Below are 24,573 nucleotides of genomic sequence, written 5' to 3' on the forward strand. Positions count from 1 at the left end.
TAGTAATTTTACTTCTCCGCTTCTAGTACTTAACTCTGGAATCCATTAAACCTCCGCCCCAGCGGTAAGCTGTAAATATCCTCCAGCCAAAACAGAAAAATGATGTTGTTTTTAGGAAACGTAATTAAGGATAATGTATATTTCTAATGATCGGGTCCAGCAATGACCTCCAGCGAAAACCACATCCGGAGACAAAGCACTGCACGCGCTCCACTCCATCTCGCTCTCATTTAAGGTGAGCGGGGTTAACTATGTACAACAAATGTGGATTTTAGGGAAAAAAAAAAAAAAGATTCAGCGCAATCCGGCTAATTTTATCTACTGTGAGCGCGGCGTGCGGTCAGTGAAATCGCTGCCTATAAGCGGATTAGATGCAGAAAGAATGGGACTATAGAATAAAGAAGCGCAAGGGAGTATGTCTGAAAAGGGCGCTTGTCCTCTACCAACGAATATCGGATCCAATTCAGGGCAGACAATGAGGGTCTGTCTGTGAATTAACTGGGCACCCAAATGATAGTCGTCAGGGCCGGATTAATAAGTCAGGGATCAGGTGGTGTAAACTTGCAGGTTGTTACCAGATACCAAGTGGGACAATGTCCTGTATTGTATCTTCATCAACCTTTTGGCCGAGCCTTTTTAGAGAGGAGGGAAGGGTTAAATATTCTTAGGGGTTCTCTATCACATATTGGGTCTTACTTATACTTTTATATTAAACATAAAAGCATATATAAATAAAGTACATAAATAAAATGAAATAAATTAAAATACATAAAAGGAGGAGAAGAACAAACACATTGCCCCATGTGTGGTACTGCAGCTCAGCTCCATTACACTGAATAGAGCTGGAACACCACACAAGCAAACCATGAATCCTTAGAGGAAGCTACAGAGTTTCCATAACTCATATCTATGTGGGATACGGAGACTGGAGTTGTGGCACAGGCTACATACATGTCAGCAGCTAGGCCCAATGTGCGTACAAGTTCTGCAAGGATGTATACGTCCATGTCTCAGGCTGCTCCAACAACTTACTGGGCTCGGTGGGGAATATGCTCATGAGTCTGGAGAGCAGGCTATGAACAGCTCGGAGGACCTTGGTGTTACCGCACGTCATGCAGGCAGAGATTCCCCTTTGCAGAGGTTTGAAGCTGCTGAGGATAGCCGGATTCTGGAGCACGGTGAGAAGGAAACTCAGAACCTCCAGGCCCGTACAGATGTTGGCAAAGTTCGCTTGGGCAGGCTGCTCCTGCAAGGGGGGCAAAGAAAATGACAGAAAATTTAGGTTTTTAAAGCCTGGAAAATACAACAATATCTAACTTCTCTTGCTTATGAGTAAATATTGGGCTATAAAATCTTGCATCCAGTTATTCCAGCAATAAATAATCCACAGAGTCGTCAGCAATACCAATACTGCATTAATTCTTACCCACTAAAAAAAAAAAAACACACCAAAACTTTAAATAAACCACCAAATTATTGTGTTTGGCCATTATAATTTTTATAAATATTCCTCAATATTTCAAAATATTTTTCTTTATTTAGAGGGAACTTTTTTACTTAAAATTTTAATCTATGACGACTGCCGTGGTTTACAGTAAAGCCCATAGAGTGGAGCACGATTACAGGAAAGAAAGGAGGGCTCCACATATGCCATTTAATGTGGCGGGGGAGACTTTTTGGGAGTCTATAAAGTCACACTTGTCACTGTGTCAGTGATAGATGGAAAGAGCCAGTATGGGGCACATCTGCATAGACAGAGATGTCAAAACATCATCTTTTAATAGTCCTCGGCTCCTTCCCATGGCGAGCCCCCTGGATGGCCCGCTGAGATAAAAGCTCATTGCCTGGTTTCCAGGCTTCGAGAGCAGATTCGTGGCTATTAATGTATCAGGGTTTAATTAATCGGCGTCCATGAGTGGCATCTCGTAACTTTGATAAATGCCATCTGCAAGAAGGGTTGTTTTGTTGAGCGCTGCTATTATGACATACAATAATTTCCCCTGAAAGATTACATGAACTCCCCCAATTGTTCTGGGAGAACAGAACATCTCCCTATTAATAGATGCCAATTGCCGGCTAATTACAACGATCAATGGATGAGCGATGGAAGTTACCAAGATAAGGCTTCATTTTACTGCAGAATGGGTTGCCAAAAGCAAAAAAAAAAAAAAAGAGCTGGCAAAAGTTTCTGGATCTTATAGACCGGAGTGAGGGAAGTCCAGTGTCTCCGGACTCTTGTGTCCACTTCCCTAGCTCCTGGGTGAGATATGTGTGGTTGAGGAGTAATCCAACAGATCTCCCATTTCTGCATTACCCAGGTCCCCATCCTGGTCCCATCTAGGCCAATTCCATGGCTTAGTTACCAGACAAACCTCTCTTCATAAGTAAACTGCACACAAGGGGGTAGTACTCGATACAATCTATTAACCTGGACAAATGACGAGTCGTTTTATCCTCCAGCATCTTCTGCCTTTCATTGGTGAATAATATGTATAAGGAAGTCTAATGCATGTTAATGAATCATCAGAAGTAGGCGATCTGGCCCCAAAATTCTGCTTAGGAACACAGATGCACCCCATACCTTAAGATGATGTATTCAATTCTGGACCCACGATGGCAACATATCACAAGGGAAACTCACCACAGTCATGAGCAGCTTGTCAAACCACTGCAGCTTCAGCTCCGATTTGGGCCACATGTCCGAGCGCAGAGCGGTCTTGAGGAGGTTGACGCAACGGCGAGACAGCAGCTCTCCTGGAGACCCAGCCGTGTTGGAGTTGTCATTTACCTACACAACGGAAAACACACCAAAAAATTTTTTTTTTAAATAATCCCAGAATACATAGATAGGAATCTCCTCTATAACATTTTATAGACAAGTGAAGGACCAGAACTGCAGCCTGTTATTTACATGGTGCATTGGCTCTAGTGCCCATAGAAAATCAGCGCCCCCAACTCTCAGAATTATTGGGGGCTCCTTAAATGCCATATTTTATTAAAATGTTATCAATATGTTATACAAATAAACTTATGTGACATAAGAGGTAGCAACGTGTATCGATCCCCCTATAGGCGATGTTAAGCATTTGGGCAATGTAAGTACCTGGCAGGCGATCCGAATGAGGAAATTCACCACGGTGTCTGTGTGCTGCTTTTCAATGGGCTTTGTAATAACAGCGTCTGCCCCCGGGAGAGACTGGCTACGGCCGAAAACCTACAACAAATAAAATTAAAGTTCTGAGATCAGAGCCAGCGATATTTTGGTTGAATCTAAGCGGAGATGGCACAGCAATACAAGAAAGGACTGGCAGTAACAATCGTACCGTGCTGATCCCCCCTGTGGCAGTCCTGAAGCGCTTCACCTCCTGGCTGGCATCTACCGCCATGGTCCTCTTCACCCCGCCTGCGCCGGAGCTGCCAGCGTCACCGCTGCCATTTGCATCCATGTCAGAATCAGGCTGCGGGAAAAAGCGCAAGTAAGCGGTTAATTAAATTCTATATACTGAGAGCGGGACCCTCCTGATCATAGGATGGCGGCATTTACCTGGTCTTTTATTCTCTGCAGTTCCCATTTGATGACAACCTCTGCCAGGTCGACTGCCAACTTTCTCTGTTCTATGGTAACACTTGGGGTGAACCCCAGGCGCTGCATTGCGCTCACCATGTGTTGCACCAGATTATGCCGCACAGGGTAGTAGACCTGAAATCACGCACAAACAAAATTTATTGTTGAGGCTATAAGAAGGTAAAATTTTTTAGAAGATTTTCCAAGATCCCCGTTCATTTTCTATACAGATGACCCATCGCCAGTATAAGTCATTAAGATGATGCTATTGATCTGACGCTACACAGCAGAACCATCTCAATGAGTCTTGATCATGAAAAATAGCGCCAGATCCTGATGGACCCCCTGGGGATATCATACTGCTCAAGCAGGCAACATCAACCTGCTGACAGGTTCCTTTAAATACCATGTGTGACTAAAAACTTGCAAATCAGATGACCCACTGACCTTAAAATGCTGCACAATTAAGTGCAGGATATGGACAAGCTGCGGGACTGTGTGTCCTTCCTCCACAATTATTTTGCGTGTCCAGTGGGTCAGCATCTGGTGGCCGTCCTCCATACGAGCTGGCACAGCAGGAGTGAGGATAGCCATTGCTTGGCGGACGATGGCTCGGGCTTCCATGGCATGAGCTTTCAGGAGGCTGTGGAAGACCTAGTGAAGATATGAGGATAACATTTAACCAAATGACCTTTTGACCATAAAAGGAGTCAAGATGTGGTAAGGAGACTTACCTGGAGAACAATCTTCTTGTGTATAGCAAACTTAGAAATAATGTGAGCTAGAAGCAGATGCCCGCTGTACTTGCAGGCAGGGTCCACACAAGCTTTGGACAGCAGACACGGCCAGGCAAAGGTCATCAGACGTCTCAGTTTGCTGTTGCGGTTTTTGTTATTGTCGTGGATGTGATGTGGAGCGTGTTCTACCAGAAGGGTGGCAAACTGGAGGAGGTAAATCCTCAGCGAGTCCAACATATCCGTCTGTTTTTCAGGGTCTAACACCTATAAAGAGACATTACCAAAATGTAGGTGGGGTTGGATGAGGACCCTCATGTATAGAAATCAGCAGACAATACCTTAGTAATAAATACACTGGTGATGCTTTCTTGATTGTCTCCTTCCGGGTTTGGTGGTCCCAAGAGCTGCTCCCCTTCATTTTTCTCAAAGCTGTATAAAAAGGCTGGGTTCAGAATATGCTGTAAAACCTGGATAAAAAAATGGAAAATATTAATTAGAAAATCTAATAACATACAACTACAAAGCAGAAAACATATGTAGGATCGTACAACGGAAAGCTATGGACAGACGCAAGCTAGTCCTGCTCCGATATGCTGGATGACACCTTGACCGTCCAGTTCGGTTCAGTGATTCGGTCTGGGAAATCCCACACGTGCACGGAGTGAGATTCAGACAGAATTTGTTTGTGGGAAACAGGATTTACATCAACATCTGCCAAACCTTCTAATTTCAGAGGCACCAGAAAAGTTCTGTATATTGTGGGTATATTGTGGACTATCTCTAGAGGAAAAGATTGTACATGTTGACTATTACATGCCCTATCCTTTTGTTTTCAAGGGAAAAAGTCAGTGCCCGATGTGTCTATTAACCGATTACCCCCTTCTATACACTCTGCACTGCCAGGGCCTTCTTCAGTTATGCCCCTCCAAAAATGAAAGACCTTCATGTTAACCCCTGGAACAGGTGGCTCAAAAAGTAGGGTAAGGCTCTTTTAAAGGGGAAGTATGGCAGGAATAACACTAGAGAGACCAGGACACTATCCTTATAATAATCACCTTCGCCTTGAGTTCATCTCCAAAGTTAGAATCGCTAAATTCAACAAATCTGAAAAAAAGTGCTCTCTTCTGAGCGATACTATAGGTTTTCGGAATCTCTTCCTCCATGTACTCCTTTAAGAAAGTCATGTTGCATAAGAACCGGCCGGTAAAAGCACGAAGCAGCTGGAAGAGCAATTCAATGTCCCCGAAATTACGCCTGAGGATAGCAAAGAGAGAGATGATCAGAGCAATGCAAATAAGGCTACATGTACACGAATGCATAATCTTTTCCCGTTGTACAATACGGTGCCGCACACGTGTGACACCGTACCGCTGCAGGGTTGCCATAACCATCTATAAGTGATATTGTATCACTGTACCACTCACTTGCAGTAGTTGAGGAGGCAGAAGGCAAGCAGCTTGGGCTCTTTCCAGTTTGTGGCCACCATGTTGTCCTTCCGATGGCGCTCCTGGAAGGCATCGCTGACCCAGACGCGCCTTAGGTGGCTGACCAGGGAATGCTGATTGGCCAGCCAGTTCTCGTCATTCTTCACTATAATGCTGATTATCTAGATATAGCAGGGAGAGAAAATGGAATTTCAATGCATGTAATATATACTCATTGTGGCATGTCCATCAGATCATGATTCTGGGTGTAGCTGGACACAGTGCCCTAGGCCTCAAATAGTGTCAAATAAGCCCAAGATTTTATCGGCAATACTAAGTGCTACTAGGTGCAGCGTGTATATATAAAACAGACAATGTTACCTTAATGGCCTGGAACTGCAGATCAAGTCGCATGGTGGTGGTGCTGGTGCTGGGGGAGCCCGGCCGCACTGTGGTTTGGGCAACTCCGGGTAGCAGGAGTGTAATGAAGCGGTTCGGGTTAGCGGCCAAGACGTCTCGTAAAGGTTTGGCATCTTTGTGTTTTAAAAAGCTCTGAGAATACAAAAAATATACATGAATTATATTTAGACATTACAAAGAGCAACTATGTCCCGACTCCAAAGCTGGGGAACAGCGGCAATAACCTGCTCTGTGTTGCTGCTGGTCTCTATAGGGCCAAACCATAGACTGCTGGCAAAACACAAGTACAATAAAACTTACCATAAACATCCGGCTCCACTGCGGATCATTGAGTGTTGCTTCCATCATGAAAAGCTCCACGGTCTGAGACGGATGGCGGGTTAGAAATTTGATCAAAGGTTCTCTAAAGGGACTTCCAGCCTATTGAAAGTTGAACATAATCATTATTTCATACATAGAGTGAATAACATAGAGTGAATACAAGGATCACCTTGCCATCTTACGATATGACCTGTTTGTGTGTTAGTAGCAGCGGAACTGTTAAAACTGGATAGATATATATATATATATATATATGGATCACCATGTCATGTTACGGTCTGAACTTTGAGTATGTTGTTAATAGCAGCAGGACTGGGAAACATGGTTTTATATTCTAGGATTGTAGCAGAGCTTGGAACACTGGGAAAGTGTCCGAACACTTCTATGCCATTCGCTCTCTACGTTGAATTTTTCCACATCCCCTCTGAGCTAAGTGTCTGAATATTTAACCAGAAGCTGCTACAGCTTTAACTCAGAGCAGAGGGAAGGGAATGTGTAGCAAAGAGCACAGCAGTGTGAGGACATGTCCCCAGCGCACGATCCAGAGTTGCTTTAGCTTGGCATGCTTTATGCCCTTTAAAGTGGTTGTAAAATATTACAAAAACAGGGCTCTGACCCAGAAACAACGCTATATCAGTCCATGAGTCATGTCAAGTACTGCAAATCAGCAACATAATTGGGCCTGAGCTGCAATACCAAGCACCACCATTGCACAGGGGTGGCAGTATTTCTGGGAGAAATCATACATACTTCTCTAATCTACAGAACCCTTTGAATCGGCTGTACTTTTAGTCACGGATCAGATAGGAGTACAGTCGTACCTCTATGAGCATGGCTCGCTCGGTTTTCATCACCACCTCCAGTAAAGGCTTCACCAAGGTCTGAGGCGCCGCCGGAATCAGGTGAAAGAGATTAATTATTGCAGAACAAATCTTCATTTCCTATAAGAAAAGAGACGGGACACAAAGTCACAAGAGGAACCGCCAGGGATATGGAAAAGACCTTGCGTCCGCTCTGCTCATGCAAACCCCCTGGGCTGTGGATGTTCTATTCCTTCTACCAGATCTGCCCGATGAAGCTGGGATAACGGGATATAGATTTTCTACTGCCCGAAATTGGATTTTTCTAAATCGTCCCGGCACTAAGGGAGCTGGACATTATCCGAACACAATCAAAATGCATGACTGGAGACTGGAACGATGTACTGGGGGAAAGGGCGGATAATTGAGGTATTGAAAAAAAAATAACAAAATTAAAAATATTCCTTAAAGAGAACCTGTCAGAAGAAGATTCTACCCCATTAAACTACCAGCCCCCTCAAGTAGGGGATGAGATTCCCTTTCAAGAATTTCCTCTCTTATATGAAATCTAATCCATTTACCTATATAAAAAAATAATCTCCCCCAAACTCATGCAATGAGCAGAGGAGAGTCATATTTTGCCTGAGAGGAGTCAAGTTTCACGGCTGCCCAGGGAGAGTCACTTCAGACATCCCTATCTTAGGTTCTATAGTACCAGTTTTTGGCGTCATATTAAACAAGTTTTTTTCAGGACTTACATTTATAGGTCATCAATATCAGATAAATGGGGTCCGACACCCAGCACCCCTCAAAAGAACAGCTTTTAGCACTAGTGGCACGCTAGTGAGGGCTGTTTCCATTTTCCAGGCATGTGACACATATATACACACACACACACCAGTCACATAAGCTGCAATACCAAGTACAGCCACTATACAATGTATGGCGCTGTGACCGAGAACCCCAGTGCCCACACAGATAATGGATGGTGGTGCAGGTAATCGGACCCCCACAGACCTGATACGGATGTCTTATTATTCATTATGTTTATGTTAAGATCTCTGCTGACTGACAACGAGTCTACACCATCTCTGGCATCCCTGACCATACAGAAGCCATGCAGTACAGATACTGTCCCCACCACCGGTGCCACAAACAAACATAGAAATGACTGCACACAACACTGGAAATAACAAAAGCACAAGACCTCTTACACAATACAATATGTGGTGCCCCCCTGTCCTGAGCAGCCCCAGCAGAGCACAAGGGTCAGGGGTCAGAGGGCACACGCTCTGCTGGGGGGGCACGAGGACAGGTGGGGGGACGACAGGTTTTTAGGCAAAAGAAAAATATACGAGAGACCAGGACAACAACAACTTGTGGACAGCTCCAATTCTCACCTCTACCCCTTCCACGGCAGGCTGGACCAAAAAAAGAGGAGAGTAAGAATCTGAGGGGAGGGAGGACCAAGAGCCCAGGGGTCTACAATTCTGTACTGGGATACAAAGGGAACCTGCAATACTGTATACAGGGTCCGATAGGCAGGAAAAAGATTCTGCAAGACTTGTCATCTAAAACAATAGAGCTTGAGGTTTCTGGACTCAATCAGCACGGCTCCTCCTGCTCTATAGCATGCTGCCTGCAGACAGGACACTGTGTACAATCTGCTCAGCTCCTCCTGGTCTATAGCATGCTGCCTGCAGATAGGACACTATGCACAATGCACTCAGCTCCTAATGCTCTATAACATGCTGCCTGCTGAGAGGGGACTATGTACAATCTGCTCAGCTGCTCATGCTCTATAACATTTCCATGTATATCAGACACTATGTGCAATGCAACAGTTTCCCTTTAAAAGTCCTACAAAATTAAAAGGTCGGCTCCCCCCTCTCCACCAAGATATAGCACCACTTTTGTCTATAGGTCTTGTTTGGTATTGTAGGGAACCAGTTTATCTTACTGGAGCCAAGGTGCAATACATCTCACAGCCTCTACCCAAGAGGGTTTTTTATAGAATATAAATAGAAATAGAAAGAGACTCTGGTTATATATTTCTACTAAATGCCATTTTGCAGCAATTATAGCAGGTTAATGACTTGAGTGATGTTATATTACATATTAGTCTGTATACATAGGCTTTCCCTAATATAATGCCACTAGTGGGACAGCATCAGTCAGCACAGTCTGCTACTGGAGGGGATCTGCGTGCCCTCCTGACATCACCGGCACAGAAAATATTTGCATTCAGTTTTTATAATAGATAGGTTTAAAATTTTCCAATATAATTTCTGCATCACTTCCTCAGTTTTCTATATCTCTGCTTGCTGTCATTCTACAGGAAGCTTCATTGTTTACTTTCTGTGGATAAACACCAGTCCCTGGTCATGTGATGTCACGCATGGCTCATCCCTGATCATGTGATGTCACACAGGTGCACAGCTTTTTATATCCCTGATCATGTGATGTCACACAGGTGCACAGCTTATTATATCCCTGGCCATGTGATGTCACACAGGTGCACGGCTCATTATACCCCTGGTCATGTGATGTCACACAGGTGCACGGCTCATTATACCCCTGGTCATGTGATGTCACACAGGTGCACAGTTTGTTGTATAGGGATTGGTGTTTATCCACAGGTAGAGAACAAGGAAGCTTCCTATAGATTGACAGCAAGCAGAGATCTAGAAATCCATTAGGAATTGATACAGAAACAGTATCAATTATTTGCTTAAACTGGACAACACGTTAATGAATAATTTGCCCATTATATTGTCAGTAACTTACGACCTTACACTTTGTCGTTGTGTAGAAGAGGCAAAGATGTAAATGACCCTATAAAGAGGTGCACGGATCACACACACACGTGCAAATGGCAAAGAATGCAATTTACACATCAGACGTCTATGGTTATTTCTCCCCCTACTGGAAGTCCATCTAGAAGCAGGTATGTTACAGTATGTGTTGGAGGCTTAATCAGACTATATGTGAACACGGCCTTAGATCCAAAATTCACTTGCAAAAAGTCCCATAAAAAGTCTCATAGTCACTCCAGTCCCCGGCTGGTGTGTGTGCTGGGACTTTTTATGCATTTTAAGACTTTTGGAAAAAAAAAAACCCAAACAGAAAGTAGACCATAAGAACAGTTATTAAAGGGCCAAAGCCACTAAAATAAATCTGATGGGCAGCGAAGCTCCAAAAATGGACATGGAACAGTCTCAGGGAGCCGCCGAATGATAAATAACCCACATATGTTGCATGACTCCATAAGAGACCAGTACTTATGTATACAGAAGCCTGAGGAGGCAAACAGGACACTATTGGGGAGATTTAGGATTGGGAAATTTCCCACTGCGAGTCTTTGTCAGACGAATAGAGGACAATGTTTGGATCTGTAGCAGAGGCTTTCCTGATGTATACACAAGTCTGCAACTGCATAAAATACAAAGAGAAAAGGCAATACTACAATAAACATGATCGTACATAAAGACGGCTCAATGTCAAAGAGCACAGAATACAAGGGGATCAGAATACATACCCATAGTCAGTACATAGAAAACATGAGGGACACCCCATCGAAGGGCAGCAAATTATACAAGACACTGATCGTACAGCCAAAAACCCAACTCAATCGTCACAAAAGTCACACGTCTATTTTATTCATTTTTAGGAAATATTTACCCTGCTCAAGTTTGTTGAAAATTGTGAAAACTAAAATTAAAAGCAAGATATAAACGTCAGTGTGAACAGCACTTACATTCCCCTCGCTCCTCTGTCCTCCTTTGTGGGTGATGACTACAACTTCCATCCATTTCCGCAGGTGTTGCTGTAGGGACAATTTAATATATTAGGAGAATAGACAAAAATCAGAGGTAACAGGATTGAATTATAAATCAGGATTATTTGGGATCCATAGGATAGGTCAGCAATATCGGACTGATCTGGCAGCAGCGCTCTTCTCAGTGTAGTGGTCGAGCTGTGTTACAGCAGCACTGCTCCCATTCACCTGAAATGGATATGAGCTGGACTGCAGTTGACTGGTCTGGCCACTACACAGAGAAGGGAGCTGTTCTTCAACATCCTCTATGTTGGGGAAATCCAAGAGGGTCCAAAATTAATCACTAATCCTGTAAAAAGGCCACCAGCAAGATGGAAAATCCCTTCAAATGCCAAGCGAATGTGTTCACTCTGCGCTATTGGTCTCTTACCATCATCTGGTCGCAGAACTTATCATTGAAGGAATTGGGGAAGAGTCGGGTCACGGACGTCAGGCGATTGACTACATTGAGGGTCAGGCTGCGGTAGTCTCCGAGCATCATCAGAAGAGGCCTCATGTGTGTATGGATCTGGTCTACCTCTATAGTGGCCCCCTCCAAAAACTAGATGGGGAAATAAAATCATCAATTATAGGGTATACATTGTAAACGATGCCTAGTAATAGGGATTTTATTTTTACATGGCGGAATTGTAATGCATGTCCACACAGCTTCTCCTTCCATTACACGTTGTGATGACCCCGGTATGGCGGTATTATTCCTTTACTATGAGGAAGCCGGGATCACCAGGATAACCTGACGGCTCTGCAGCTATTGTTGGTGATGCCTCCGTACATGTCACATCTCTGCTTCCAATACTTTTATTTCCTATGGTCTTCTATGCAGCAGCCAGCCCGTCATTGGTGCGGTATAATAATCGTGTACTGTACGCCGTGGAATATGAATGCAGATGTATTAGAGCTCGTCTTACCTTCCTCATACAAGCTTCTCCCGCCTCTTGAAGCTCATTGTTTGTGGAGTTGAGAGCCTTAAACAGCGCAGCGATTATTTTCTCCCTGGACTGTGGCAAGTAGTTGCAGGCGGCCAAGGCATCTGTTGAGAGAAAAACATAAAATTAGCGTCAAGATCCCAAAAAGGCCTTGTGAGAAAGGGGTTTTTATTAACTTTCCACAGGGTATATCATAAAAACATGATAGATGCAGGTCCCACCTATTAACCCCTTTACCGCTGTGGGTCAATAGATCATTCTATTCCCAAAGATAAGACCCACATCAATAATGTATTTATGACATATCCTTTGGATATGTCACATATACACAAGATGGTAGAAACCTTTAAAAGGGAACCTGTCATCACCTTTTTCATAAAAACAGGTATTGATAGGTTCCCAAAGAGCCTTAATATAGCACATGGGTATCCTTTTTTGCCCTAAAAAAACCCTCAACTGAGAATGCGGTAAAATGAACTTGTATTCTCTAAGTGGTATCCAATCAGACGAGCCAGTGAGTCTGACCCGCGTGGCCTCCACCTCCGTGTCAAGAGTCTCCTACAGTTAGCTACCACCTCCTCAACAAAGTCTTCTGGCGGCTGGCCGAATTTCTGTGGTTGCGCTCCTATTATCTGTCATGCGGAGTGAGCTTTGGAGCAAGTTTGCATTCCGAATGCTTAGCAACGATGCGTTGAAAGCCACGCATGCGCTTTGAGTTGGCTGAGAACGCAAACCTGCTTGGACACTCACGGCATGACAGACAACAGAAGCGGAGTGTGCAAGCGCAGGAATTCAACCAGCCTTACTGTGGGAGGACAGCCGTGGGAACTATTAGGGCTATGAACCTTGTTTTTATGCAAAAGGTGGTGCCAGTTTCCCTTTAAGTTCAAAAGATTTCTCAATATTAAATTGACACGGAGATTAATTGTGACCCCGTTTGTATAATAGGTGAGGCCCCTGCAGTCACAAGCAGATGGATGACACCTATCCACTAGAGAGGGGACAAGAGCAACAAATTACTGTAGTGGGAAAACCCCTTTAAGACTGACACTGAGACAAACTTACTCAAAGCAGCAATTCTCAGCGGCACAAGGGAAGAAAGGCTTTTATAACAAGGCAGCTTCATAAGCGTCGCATCTTCCGCCTCACACAGGTTTAGGAGCTACAATGAAAGGAAAAAAAGTTTTGATAAGCACAGAAAAGTTTTGCAACTTTAGTATGAAGACGGCAAATGGAAACCATCTTGTTTAAAGGGTTTTCCCAAGGTTAAGAATATCATATCTGTGCGGCTCTGACCGTCAGGACGCAACTGATTCCAGGACTAAAACAGAAGACAGCTCCATCCTCTGTGTAGTGGCTGAGCAAAGCAACTGCGCTCAACTATTTTTGATGTACACAGGAGCTAAACTGCAGTTGCACAGCTCAGCCACAAAACTGGGCTCTCTCTAGCTCAGTGTCAATCAACTGATCAATGGGGCTCCCCAAGTGTCAGACATCCACTAATGACATACTGTGGAAAGGACCTCTATATATACACGAGCTGAAAGAACGCCTTAGCATCCAAGTGATGTTCGGTTATCAAATCATGGCATATCATGGAACTAGCACTACCAGCTATTAGTGAATACATTAACTTAAAGATAACAAAAGATATTGTACAAGGTGAAAAATTCTAGTAGTACCCGCATTTCTTTCACTTTATCCTTACCTCAGAGTAAAAGACTTTGTGCTCCACCACATTGAGATCCATGGTGAACAGCCTAGGCTGTAGCGTCGTACAGAAGGTGTTTCCCTCCATCAGACCGATCTGAGCATTCGCTGGCTGGTGGCGCAGGAGGTGCTTCTTAGGAGGAACCATATCTTGTAATACCTGTAGAATCAATAGGATTGTAAAAGGAATTTCTTTTCTGTGATAAAATCAGAATGCAAAGCTTATTCATTCAATGACCAAACCGTGTGTTCCCCCCCCCCCCCCACGTACCTCTTTATGGGGCTCCATGATCATGGTGACGCCTTTGCCGGTGACTTGGGCCAGGACTTGCAGGGAGTGCATGGCTTGTTTCCTTACGGTGGGGTTTGGGGATGTCACTTCTCGCACCAGGTCGTGCGTTACCAGGTGGAAGGACTTCTCTTGTGCGGTTACTATTTCTTCCATCTTCTCCTCGTCCTTCAGTGGGGTGGCGCATCTGATCAAAAGCTGCTCCAAAGTCGTCTTTGCCATAGCCACGGCTCCATTAGAGACCTTTGGAAAGGCATGTTAATTTATTTCAGAGGTAACATAAGAGCACTAGAGACATTTCAAAGAAACTCAGCCGCCATCTTGGATAAAGGGAACGTTTTTCTAATAGGAAGGTGGTCATGTGACATATGCAAGATCAGAATTATCACTGAAATTAATAACCACAGTCAGATCTCTTTACAAGTTATCAACACGAAGAATCTCTATAGATTTATATGGATTTATTGGATCCAGCGTCTTCAGCACAATGCGACACATGTCTGTGCTCCACAGGGAAGGTGCCACATTGTTATTGCAACTTTTTGTGTTATTGCACAAATAATATATTGAAAATCTGCTTGCAGCAAGTCATGTTTCTGTGATTTTAGAGCAGAGAGAAGCCATTCTAGTACCCAAATTCATACAATAAACCTGTGATAGGACTCTCCAGGTCACTAAAAGCTTGTTCACGCTTGTCACAATGAATAATGTAAACTGCAGCTACTACAGGAAAATGCTCCCAGCGTTCCCTGAGCAGAGGGATTACCATTGTCTCGGGGGGCGCCCTGACCTGAAATCTGCACATAATAAATACCTCTCCAGTCAGGTCCATCATGACGAAGAGAAGGGCTTTCAGAAAGGTCTGCTGATTCTGAAGCACCCAAATCAGAGGAAGGCGTTCCATGAGGAATTTAATGGAGACCACTCCGCCCAGCTTTGCGTACCAGGCTTGTTCATAGCAGCATGCACACAGACGTTCCACAATATAGGAGAACAATGGGAGCTGGCAAGCCTGGAAAAGGGGTAAAAAACGGATTACACGTCAAATCAGCCATATAGCAAGCCATATACTACAACCGTACACACCTATAGGACTACAGCGCCATCTAATGAAAGCTAAACTAATATCCAACGTAATAATGTGTATACGTGATAAGGCAAGTACAAACGTAAAAGTGGCGTTACCCTTTCTTTGGATCCCAGGATGATGCTGGCCACATCGAATATCACGGCCAGAGCGACCTCTCCGATCTTACACAGCTCCTTCTCCTCATAGGCCATGCAGATGGCGATGGCGTCAATCAGCACCAGTGGGTCCATGCCTTTCGAACCGTTCTCTTCGCTGTGAAACATGGCCGTGCTGGGCTGACTGCCGACCTGGTAGCACTGTAATAGGAAGGGGCCTGGGTAAAGAGGAGGAGAATTATACATTACACTTGGAAGATACAAGAGCCATCATTTAAGGTTCCTCAAAATTACAAATAAAGGGAACCTGTCAGCAAGATCGCCCTCACCATGAAGCAAATTATTTTCCGACAGAGGTCCCTGTTTAGTAAAACCAGCTTTCATCCTAAAGTGTAAAAGGGGTTGTCCTAAAATGCAATGACTTCTCAATGTCTGGCATAATCACTGATCACCAGAAGAGGGGTCTCAGTGGTCAAGTGTTGTGTCTCTCATGAGGCCAGTATGACAGTCTAAGAGACCCATAGACATACATGCTCAACCTTCTCCAAACTTTTGGGCATTGAGGAGGTCGTTTGGAAAACTAATAGGTTTAGTGCAAAATATCGGCAAATTGAAATTTTTTTTAGGGTAAATTTTTCCAGGACATAATTACTTACACATCTATCCTAACATGTAACAATAAAGTGTTATAAGACACCTAAGTGTTCAGCCTCTTCACTCCTTAAAGGAAACCTACCACTTAGAATGGTAGGGGTAAGCTGTAAGTACCGAGCACCAGCTTAGGGTGAGCTGGTGCCGGTACTTACTTTCGTTAATGTTATAAACCGCGGTATCGCGGTTTTAACACTTTTTAAATTTTAGAGCAGAAGGGGCTTCGGCGCTGCGCGCGACCGTGCTGTCTTCTGCTCCAAAGTTTAAAAAGTGTTAAAACAGCGATACCGCGGTTTATAACACTAACGAAAGTAAGTACCGGCACCAGCTCACCCTGAGCTGGTGCTCGGTACTTACAGCTTACCCCTGCCATTCTAAGTGGTAGGTTTCCTTTAACAAGCACAGCGCTGTATACCATCTATTGGCCATGCTGGGTACAGCAGTCCTGTTTATTTAAATGGGATTGAACTGCAAAAAGGCACCTGACCAAATGGACAGGACTTGACTGGCCTGTCAGATGGAAGAAGCTCTTACCATGGTCTGGCAGACTAACCTGGATTATGTAATACGGATGACCTGATCTATCCAGAAAGAAAAGGTCATCAATATGTATATCCTGGAACAACCAGACTCAGAAAGACTATTCGGACAGCTTCCCCCACCCAAGCACTTGAAAAGACCCCTCTGGTGCAGAACATAAGGACATAAAATCCCAACTCACCGCACTGCTGGGCAACGGCTACCATGGTGTAATGGCGGATGAGGCTGGCGACAAAGGGGAGGGCGCTGGGCCTCAGGTCCTTGATGACGGCGGACATGAAGGCTCCGGTCAGGGCCTGCTCAAAGGTCTTGCGGGCCGGAGTGTCCTGCGCTTTGTACCGATGTGAGATGATAATGTTGGGGATGGATTTTTCAGTAAAGCTGTGAGGGAAAAGCAGGAGAAAACATCCATTAACGGTGGCGCTGGAAGCCATAAATTCTATTTATCACCGGGCTTTGCGACGCATACATCATCCACGACTGTTTATAATATAACTAGATCTAAGTATATCTATATTATAATATATATATAAATATATATATTATCCGCCTATATTATAATCCACTGATCCTATTCACGGCACTGAAGACTGGTGGAAGTCAGAACTGCTGGGTCATGAGAATAGGGGTCCATACATGAACAGGTGCAGTACATGTCCTATCTTCTCCCGGAATACAGCGCCATGCCCAATCGCATTTTCGTTTTGTCACCTATTAGGCTAAAACATGACGGATGGCTCCATCTGGCAGAATTTAAAGGCAATGGCACAGCGAGGCCAATGCACATCCCCTGAAGGAAAGCGATTAGCACCTGCACTTTTAGAGGGGGAGGTTCGCTATCGATTGCGGATCAGTAGGATGTGATCATCACAAGCGTTAGCACGGGCAAACTGCTTGTTCTCATGTTCGCTTGACCTTTCTCAGCTAGCGGCATTACACAATGGACCTGGTAATTATCCTGCAATGAACTTCTTATAGATTTCATTAAATATTTCTGACTAAACCACACAAAACATTGCAGGCAGGCAGAAAGGCACAATGTAGGTGGTCAACACAGGGGTGGCCTCATCAGAGACACCCACTTTCAATAAATGGCCCCGGGGGCGACTGGCTGATTTTCGTAGAGAAATTAGCGGCGTCCTACAAATATTCCCTACGGCAGCCATTGTGTGGAAATGTAGTATCACACAGCGGCCAGATAGATGAATACAAGGACATCCACGCCTATCAGTGCCCGCAGGAGACTTCCCCTTTAACTGGAGGGTTTTCAAGTTTGCTTGTTATCATTGAATGTGTGATCTAAGCCAACTGGATAAATTTACTGTATAAGTCTATAAAGACGTCCTGCCCGTTCTACTGACATAAGCCAAAACTGAGGTTACCTATAAATAAATTATTGTATTCCTCCTGGAAATAACATCGGGAGGGACAATTCCTGCAGTCAGTAAGGTTTCTTCCCATACAGTGCGACACTAACTAAAGAATGGTGAGGCCCAGTAACTGTATACGTTACATTTCCAGGAAGAACAACAGAGGGAAAATACTGATTTGTAAATTCAAGAATAAAAGTATTTACTAAAACAGACATGACAGCGATGGTGACAGACCCTTGTTAGAGTGACTTGATTCTCTATAACATTTCCACCTCCGGAATATTATATTGTATTACAATGTGATGTTCTCCCCTCTGGCAGTGAAGAGATTATGGATAGACATCCCTCCACCTCTGCACACACAGTACTAGCTTAAAATCCAGGCAGAGCAATGCTAACCTACATTTATCGAAGTCACCCCCTGGAAAAATCTTCCAATTCAAGGAGTTACCTAAAGACATAACAAAATCCCCTATCCAGGGCGGACTAAGACTGCCATGGGCCCTGGGCTGTAGGAATATTATGGCCCCTACAAGTCTGGAATCACTTCCTACATCTGGTACTAGAATCAGCTTCTTGGGGAATGGAGGATGTGTCCCTTCTGCTGCTTTCAATCTGCGGTTTCAGGAACTTTGGAGGACCTTCAAAAGGTCCCGAAATGGCTCTTGTGTACATGTGTATTGAGAGCAGGAACAGATGTACAAGGATTTCATGGGTGAAGGCCCTTTTCAGTATAAAATTTGGTGGGTGGTTTTGGTGGCAATGGGCCCCATAGAAGGCTTGGACCCTGGAGCCATCACCTAAAACGCCTATATTATAATCCACTACATATATATTATAATATATCTATTATAATATATCTATATCTATTATAATATAACTAGATCTAAGTATATCTATATTATAATATATATATATATATAAATATATATATTATCCGCCTATATTATAATCCACTGATCCTATTCACGGCACTGAAGACTGGTGGAAGTCAGAACTGCTGGGTCATGAGAATAGGGGTCCATACATGAACAGGTGCAGTACATGTCCTATCTTCTCCCGGAATACAGCGCCATGCCCAATGTTTCTCTATGGAGAGGGGTGGGGGTGAGCGGCTATCACCCCCTCCCTCTCTCTCCGGCAGCCTTACGTTGTAGATAAAACCCAAATATACTTGTGGAAAAGCAAAGTGAACCCCCAAAAAGAGCAGGATCCTTACTTGGGGTGTGCCAGCAGCTGGTACAGGGCGTGTTTGTTATCATCCAGGCTCATCATAGCCACCAGGAAGCATTTGATGACTTCCCAGGCCTGTCTGCGATAGTACGGCTCAGTGTTTGCGCTCTTCAAACAATCCAATGCGGTCTCGATGGCCTAAAAGAGCAAACAAGTGATTAAACCTCTTACAAAACACACACCGTGCCGCCGGCGTCTCCTAGGAAATCTGCTGATTAAAAGACTGCGCAAAACTTCCACAAAGAGAACATTCTACTTCTCTGCATAACTTATGTTATGTTTGGGTTATAGGTTTGGGGCACCCATATTATGAGCATGTGCATTTATGCATCTTTGGTTTAGAATCCCAAACCTGTGTACCGTACCCTTAACTATGTTGCAGCTTTGGAGGTCCAGTGTCTACTAAGGACCCCAAGCAAACGTGCCCTGTGCATTGTAAAGCAGAGTACAGTAAACCTTGCTTCACAGCGCATCCACCTGACGTCCACGGCAGTGCACATGCACCCTAAAATTTTGGGAATATGGCCAGGTACATCAATTAGTAGGTTTGGGGCACCTGAAAAGGATACCTACCATCAAAATCCAGATAAACCATGGACACTTAGATCCAGGCAATGCGACTCTACAAGTCTTCTTATATGTATTATCCATGGCCTCCTTCCTTCTAAAATTATGCTTACTAACCAAAATGGCTACGGGGTGTGTTACTAGAGCTCCTCCGTGCTGCAGCTTCACAGGCTGTAACACTGTGCAGGAACAATTCCCCCTCCCAGTGTGCGACAAAACCTCCGCTTCCTTTGCTTCCTGCGAGATTACATTGGGCAGCGGGAGCAGATGGGGGGGGACATAGTAAAAGCCTGTGAAGCCACAACATTGAGAGGCTCCGGTAATCCCCCCAAGGAGCCCTTTAGACTAATTAGCATCATTTTAAAAGTGGAAATGAGAAGGAAGGAGGCCATGGATAACAAGATCACCACAGTTATGGTGCCTGGATCGATGAGTAAGTGTCCCAGGTTAATCATCATGGATATTGATAGTAGATTAGGGACCCCAAACCTACTAACAAGTTCCCTGCAGCTCCTTGGTTGAAGATGATCTATTCCATTCTAATCTAATATTGATGACCTATTCTGACAACCCCAATGATCCAGAACTTGTGCTGTGGTGAGTAACTATATGAGGTTGAGCTGCAATAGCAATTACAACCACTATACGACATATGGTGCACTGTTTGTTGAGCAGTGAAGTGACTGCCAGTGCTTCTGACCATGGGAGTATCCAATATGGATGACCTATACTAAAGACACAGCTCCCTACTCTGTGTAGTGGATGGACAAGGTAATTACATGGTAAAAGCAGCAGACCAGCAGTGCAACAGCTCGGCCACTACACAGAGCATGGAGTGGTATGCAACTCCTTTCTCCATGTTGTATCTGCCGTCAGCTGATCAGCCGGGGTCCCAAGTGTGAGACACCCCGCCCCCCGCAAAATGTAAAAAGCTGCAGAGGTCAGCAATACACAATAATTTGGAAAACCCCTTTGAAATAGAATACAGAAAAAATTTGGGGGCGTACTGCCCGATCACAATGACTTTAGTGTTTTGACATTAACTACAATCCCTCAACCGGAAAGGCTGCAAAATAAACCGGGAGGCCCCGGAATAAGACATTTGCCGGCTCACCTGATGGTAACATGAATTTCATACCCGATTAAACCTTAATTAATAAGAAATTGAAAGTGACCTTTAAAGATCACAAGTCAAAATATCACAGCGTGCCCCAGGAGGGGGGAGACACAAACAACCATCTAACAGAAATACAAAGAAACTTTCCATTTTCACAAAAATTGACATTTGTTCATTATTAATAGGGGGGGGGGGGTCCAAACTAAGCAGCTCCAATACCACAGGTATTATAATGGTTTGACTTTAAATAGAACATTTAAAGGGGTATTCCCTGTAATAGCAGTACACCAGCTGATGAAATGCAGTTATGTGACCCCGGCAGCCAATCACAGGGGGGCAGGATTGGTGAGTTCACATGTGATCACCACCGATCCCTCTCTTGTAGGAGGAGTAGACCACGGCAGCCAATCACAGGGGGCAGGATTGGTGAGGTCACATGTGATCACAACCGATCCCTCTCTTGTAGGAGGAGTAGACCACGGCAGCCAATCACATGAGGCAGGATTGGTGAGGTCACCTCCGATCCCTCTCTTGTAGGAGGAGTAGACCACAGCAGCCAATCACAGGGGACAGGATTGGTGAGGTCACATGTGATCACAACCAATCCCTCTCTTGTAGGAGGAGTAGACCACGGCAGCCAATCACATGGGGCAGGATTGGTGAGGTCACATCTGATCACCTCCGAGCCCTCTCTTGTAGGAGGAGTAGGCCGTGGTCATGCAGCAGCTATGTAGTTACCTTCTCCATGGGGAGCTGAAGAGACGCCTTGCAATCTGCAAACTCCACGGTGATGCTCGGCCCTAGGATTTCCGTCACGATGTACTGAAGTTTTTGGGATTCTTTCAGCATTTTTCGATTGCTTCCTCCAAATTTACCAAGGACTCTATAGGCCACGTGGGAGATGCTGTCTGCTGGATTACGCAGGGTCCTCCACAAGGCCTGGAACATGGACTAGGTTTAGTACAGAGAGCGGCAGACAGTAACAGAGATATTCATATACTACAAGGCATGCATGTCTATTCTACTATTGGACCTCTACAAGGGTCCACTGTTTGTGGCACATTTCAATTCTTTGGGCACAACTATGTAGTTCAGCTTCAAGATGTTCTACAGTCTCAGCATGTATGTCTGTCCTTCCACCATCCTCTACACTGAAGCTCTGCCAGTGAGCTTGTACATGTATACACCCTGATTATACAGCACAAGTAAGTTTAAGGGAACCTGTCAGCAGTAATTGACCTAATAAACCACTATCAGTAGGTCATGCAGATAATCAACTTCCAGCTTATGTTTCTTTCATTGCCCAGTGTGTTTGCATCACCCAGAAAATTAACTTCGGAATGAGATGCAAATTGGTTGTATAAAGATGGACAGTTTAGCGCTGAAGTCCAGCTCTCTCCATCTGAGAACACCACCTCTGTTGCAATGGACATCATACTCCAGACATCAGGAGAGCCAGGTAGCGATATCCCAGGACACAGGACGATCTATTACAGTGAAGGGGGCTAATTGGGGAAGGGAGAGCTTGAATTTGTTCACCGGGGGTCCCAGTAGTTGGACCCTCAGCACTCAGACACTTATACTTAATACAGAGGATAAGGGATTAATGTACTATAGATTTTAAAAATTGGGTATTTTGTGGTAAAACCTAATTTGATGCAAAATGGTCATGTGTGCTAACCCATGAATAGGAAGCACAACTGGATCGGTTCTGTCGGTCCTGTCAGTGGATTACAAGTCATCATTCAGAGGTAATTCCCATGGGTAGATGGCTCCTGGGGAAGTCTAGATTCCCCCAGGCAACTGAATGTAGAAACTATGTAGAAAATGTCTAGAATGACCCTCCAAGCTACAAATACATATAACATCCCATCACTGGCAGCCAGTAACCAGAGGAAACAGAGAAGAACTTCATCTAGTCACACATCTCTATAGAAGTCATGTTCTGGAAGATCTACAGCTATTCAAGGTCAATTCCAGACAGCACGTTTCCCATTAGAAAAAAAATTTGGGTAAAGTTTACTTTTCTCAAGCCGCCTCTCTAAATATTTTACACAGTGATTACGCGAAATGGAAAACAAGGGCACAACAAAATGCCATCAAAGTCACCGGGGAGACAGAGTCTGAAATATCGCTACACTCGGGAAAAAAAACGTTTGCTATGAATCACCGGTATCTGCTGCCCCCTAGTGACAGAGGAGGAGATTACCTGCATGAGCTCGGCACGGACAGGCTGGATGTGATCGTAGAGGAAGTCGGGCTGTAGATTATCCACGCACAGCTCCAGCGTGCGCAGACCTTGGCTTACTAACGTCTGGGAGCCGTTCAGCGCGGACACCAATGGATCCATTAACATGGGGAGATAAGGCAGCAGGGAGCTGAGGCGGACGGGCACCGTCAGGCACAGCTCCACAAACAGATCCTTCATGTGTTGTTTGTGCAGGCCGCTTTGTAACATGTTCAGACCTGGAACAAGACAATAATATTCTGATATTCCAGGAGTAAGATAAGATTACCAGGACCTGTCATGGATGGTCACTGACCTTGTAGAAGATTTGGTAGCAGAGGTAGAAACTCCTGGTACAGTAGGTCATGGCTGCCTCCCCCGATAGACCTGAAGAGCGCCCGCAGCAGCAGGAAGTAGTTGTACGGCTCCTTGGCCGTCTGGGCCAGCTCCATCGAACTGTTCACTATTTTATGTAAATGGGGCTGAGGAAAAGAAAAAAAAAAGGAAAATATGAATAAAATAGTAAATATCCACATTAGCAATATACAAGGCGTGACCAGGAGAAGAGGCCATTTTTGCTGCTACAGCTTACACTGGTATGATATTATTTCTAATTCCCATCGATTGCATAAGCTTGCTGTCAGTGAATGGAATTCTACCGAGCATGCATATGTATATAGGGGAAAGGGATCAAGGCTGTGCATTAAATAATCATTAGATTAGGCTCTCGGTGCAGTCCTCTTTGCTGGGGTCTTTTGCTAAAGGTCAATGACAAGCACAGAAACAATACAATGTCCAGTGACTTTTTGCACTTTGTGACCAGATAACGGAGGAGTTGGGTGTCAGAACACCGGATAATAAGATACAGATCAGCTTTTATACATTTAAAAGAGGTTTTGGTAAACTATTTAGTTTACCAACTTTTCCACTTCAAACTACCAGGCCCCTCAGGTAGGGTGTGAAATGTTGTTTCTAGAACGCCCTCTTTTATGTGAAATCTCACCCATCTACCTATAAAAATTAAATCTCCTCCAAAGTCATGTAAAAATGAGCAAAGAAGAGGAATATTTTGCTTGAGATAAGACAAGTATAGTGGCTTCAGGGGGAGAGTTACTTCATATGCCCCTATCTTCAGTTCTATAGGATCATGTCATATGGTGTCGTATTAAAGATAAGAATCTCATCTTTCTGATTGCATCAAGCTAGCAGCTCTGTAACCTGCATAATGGGAGATACCGGTTACCTCTAAAAAGATGAGTCAAGTTAGAAGCCCGCCCCCATCTTTGGTTCTACAGCACCTATAAACATGCTATTGAGGTTATAGGAAAGATAAGAATCTCATCTTTCAGATCGCATAAGGATTGAGCTACAGAAACGAAGATGCAGGCGGAAATTATGTAGATCATAGATTTGGAAGCCTGATTGGATTGGAGAAGATTCTAGAAAGGTAAATGGGTGACATTTCACATGGAAGAGGGAATTCTAGAAAGGACATTTCATACCCTATCTGAGGGGACTGGTAGTTTAATGGGGGTAAAATATACTGACAGGTTCCCTATAAGAGAATCAGAATAATAATAATAATAATAATATGGGCTTTAGAACAGATTTTGGGCTTAGATCCGTTCAATAGGGCAATATGCCATCACT

General features: G+C 44.3%; 1 protein-coding gene across 3 annotated transcripts in view; it reads right to left on the bottom strand.

The window, feature by feature from the left end:
- Positions 1 to 24,573, bottom strand: part of TRRAP (transformation/transcription domain associated protein) — an 82,787-nt gene that overhangs the window by 43,806 nt on the left and 14,408 nt on the right. For 2 of the 3 annotated variants that reach the window (XM_072120480.1, XM_072120481.1), the window contains exons 19-45: positions 23,240 to 23,405; positions 22,906 to 23,162; positions 21,435 to 21,635; positions 18,999 to 19,150; positions 16,588 to 16,787; positions 15,216 to 15,433; positions 14,845 to 15,042; positions 14,013 to 14,273; positions 13,740 to 13,901; positions 13,097 to 13,193; positions 12,014 to 12,135; positions 11,476 to 11,646; positions 11,025 to 11,093; positions 8,668 to 8,688; positions 7,289 to 7,408; positions 6,447 to 6,566; positions 6,108 to 6,278; positions 5,727 to 5,908; positions 5,358 to 5,556; positions 4,641 to 4,769; positions 4,300 to 4,566; positions 4,013 to 4,219; positions 3,545 to 3,700; positions 3,324 to 3,458; positions 3,104 to 3,214; positions 2,642 to 2,788; positions 1,033 to 1,246 (exon numbers count right to left, since the gene is read on the bottom strand). In XM_072120480.1, coding sequence (XP_071976581.1) covers positions 1,033 to 1,246; positions 2,642 to 2,788; positions 3,104 to 3,214; positions 3,324 to 3,458; positions 3,545 to 3,700; positions 4,013 to 4,219; positions 4,300 to 4,566; positions 4,641 to 4,769; positions 5,358 to 5,556; positions 5,727 to 5,908; positions 6,108 to 6,278; positions 6,447 to 6,566; positions 7,289 to 7,408; positions 8,668 to 8,688; positions 11,025 to 11,093; positions 11,476 to 11,646; positions 12,014 to 12,135; positions 13,097 to 13,193; positions 13,740 to 13,901; positions 14,013 to 14,273; positions 14,845 to 15,042; positions 15,216 to 15,433; positions 16,588 to 16,787; positions 18,999 to 19,150; positions 21,435 to 21,635; positions 22,906 to 23,162; positions 23,240 to 23,405 — 4,453 coding nt within the window. The remainder of the gene's footprint in view (positions 1 to 1,032; positions 1,247 to 2,641; positions 2,789 to 3,103; positions 3,215 to 3,323; positions 3,459 to 3,544; positions 3,701 to 4,012; positions 4,220 to 4,299; positions 4,567 to 4,640; positions 4,770 to 5,357; positions 5,557 to 5,726; positions 5,909 to 6,107; positions 6,279 to 6,446; positions 6,567 to 7,288; positions 7,409 to 8,667; positions 8,689 to 11,024; positions 11,094 to 11,475; positions 11,647 to 12,013; positions 12,136 to 13,096; positions 13,194 to 13,739; positions 13,902 to 14,012; positions 14,274 to 14,844; positions 15,043 to 15,215; positions 15,434 to 16,587; positions 16,788 to 18,998; positions 19,151 to 21,434; positions 21,636 to 22,905; positions 23,163 to 23,239; positions 23,406 to 24,573) is intronic. The other variant, XM_072120482.1, reaches the window with a different exon arrangement.

The sequence above is a fragment of the Engystomops pustulosus genome, chromosome 8 (assembly GCF_040894005.1).
Source record: "Engystomops pustulosus chromosome 8, aEngPut4.maternal, whole genome shotgun sequence".
NCBI classification, from domain to species: domain Eukaryota; kingdom Metazoa; phylum Chordata; class Amphibia; order Anura; family Leptodactylidae; genus Engystomops; species Engystomops pustulosus.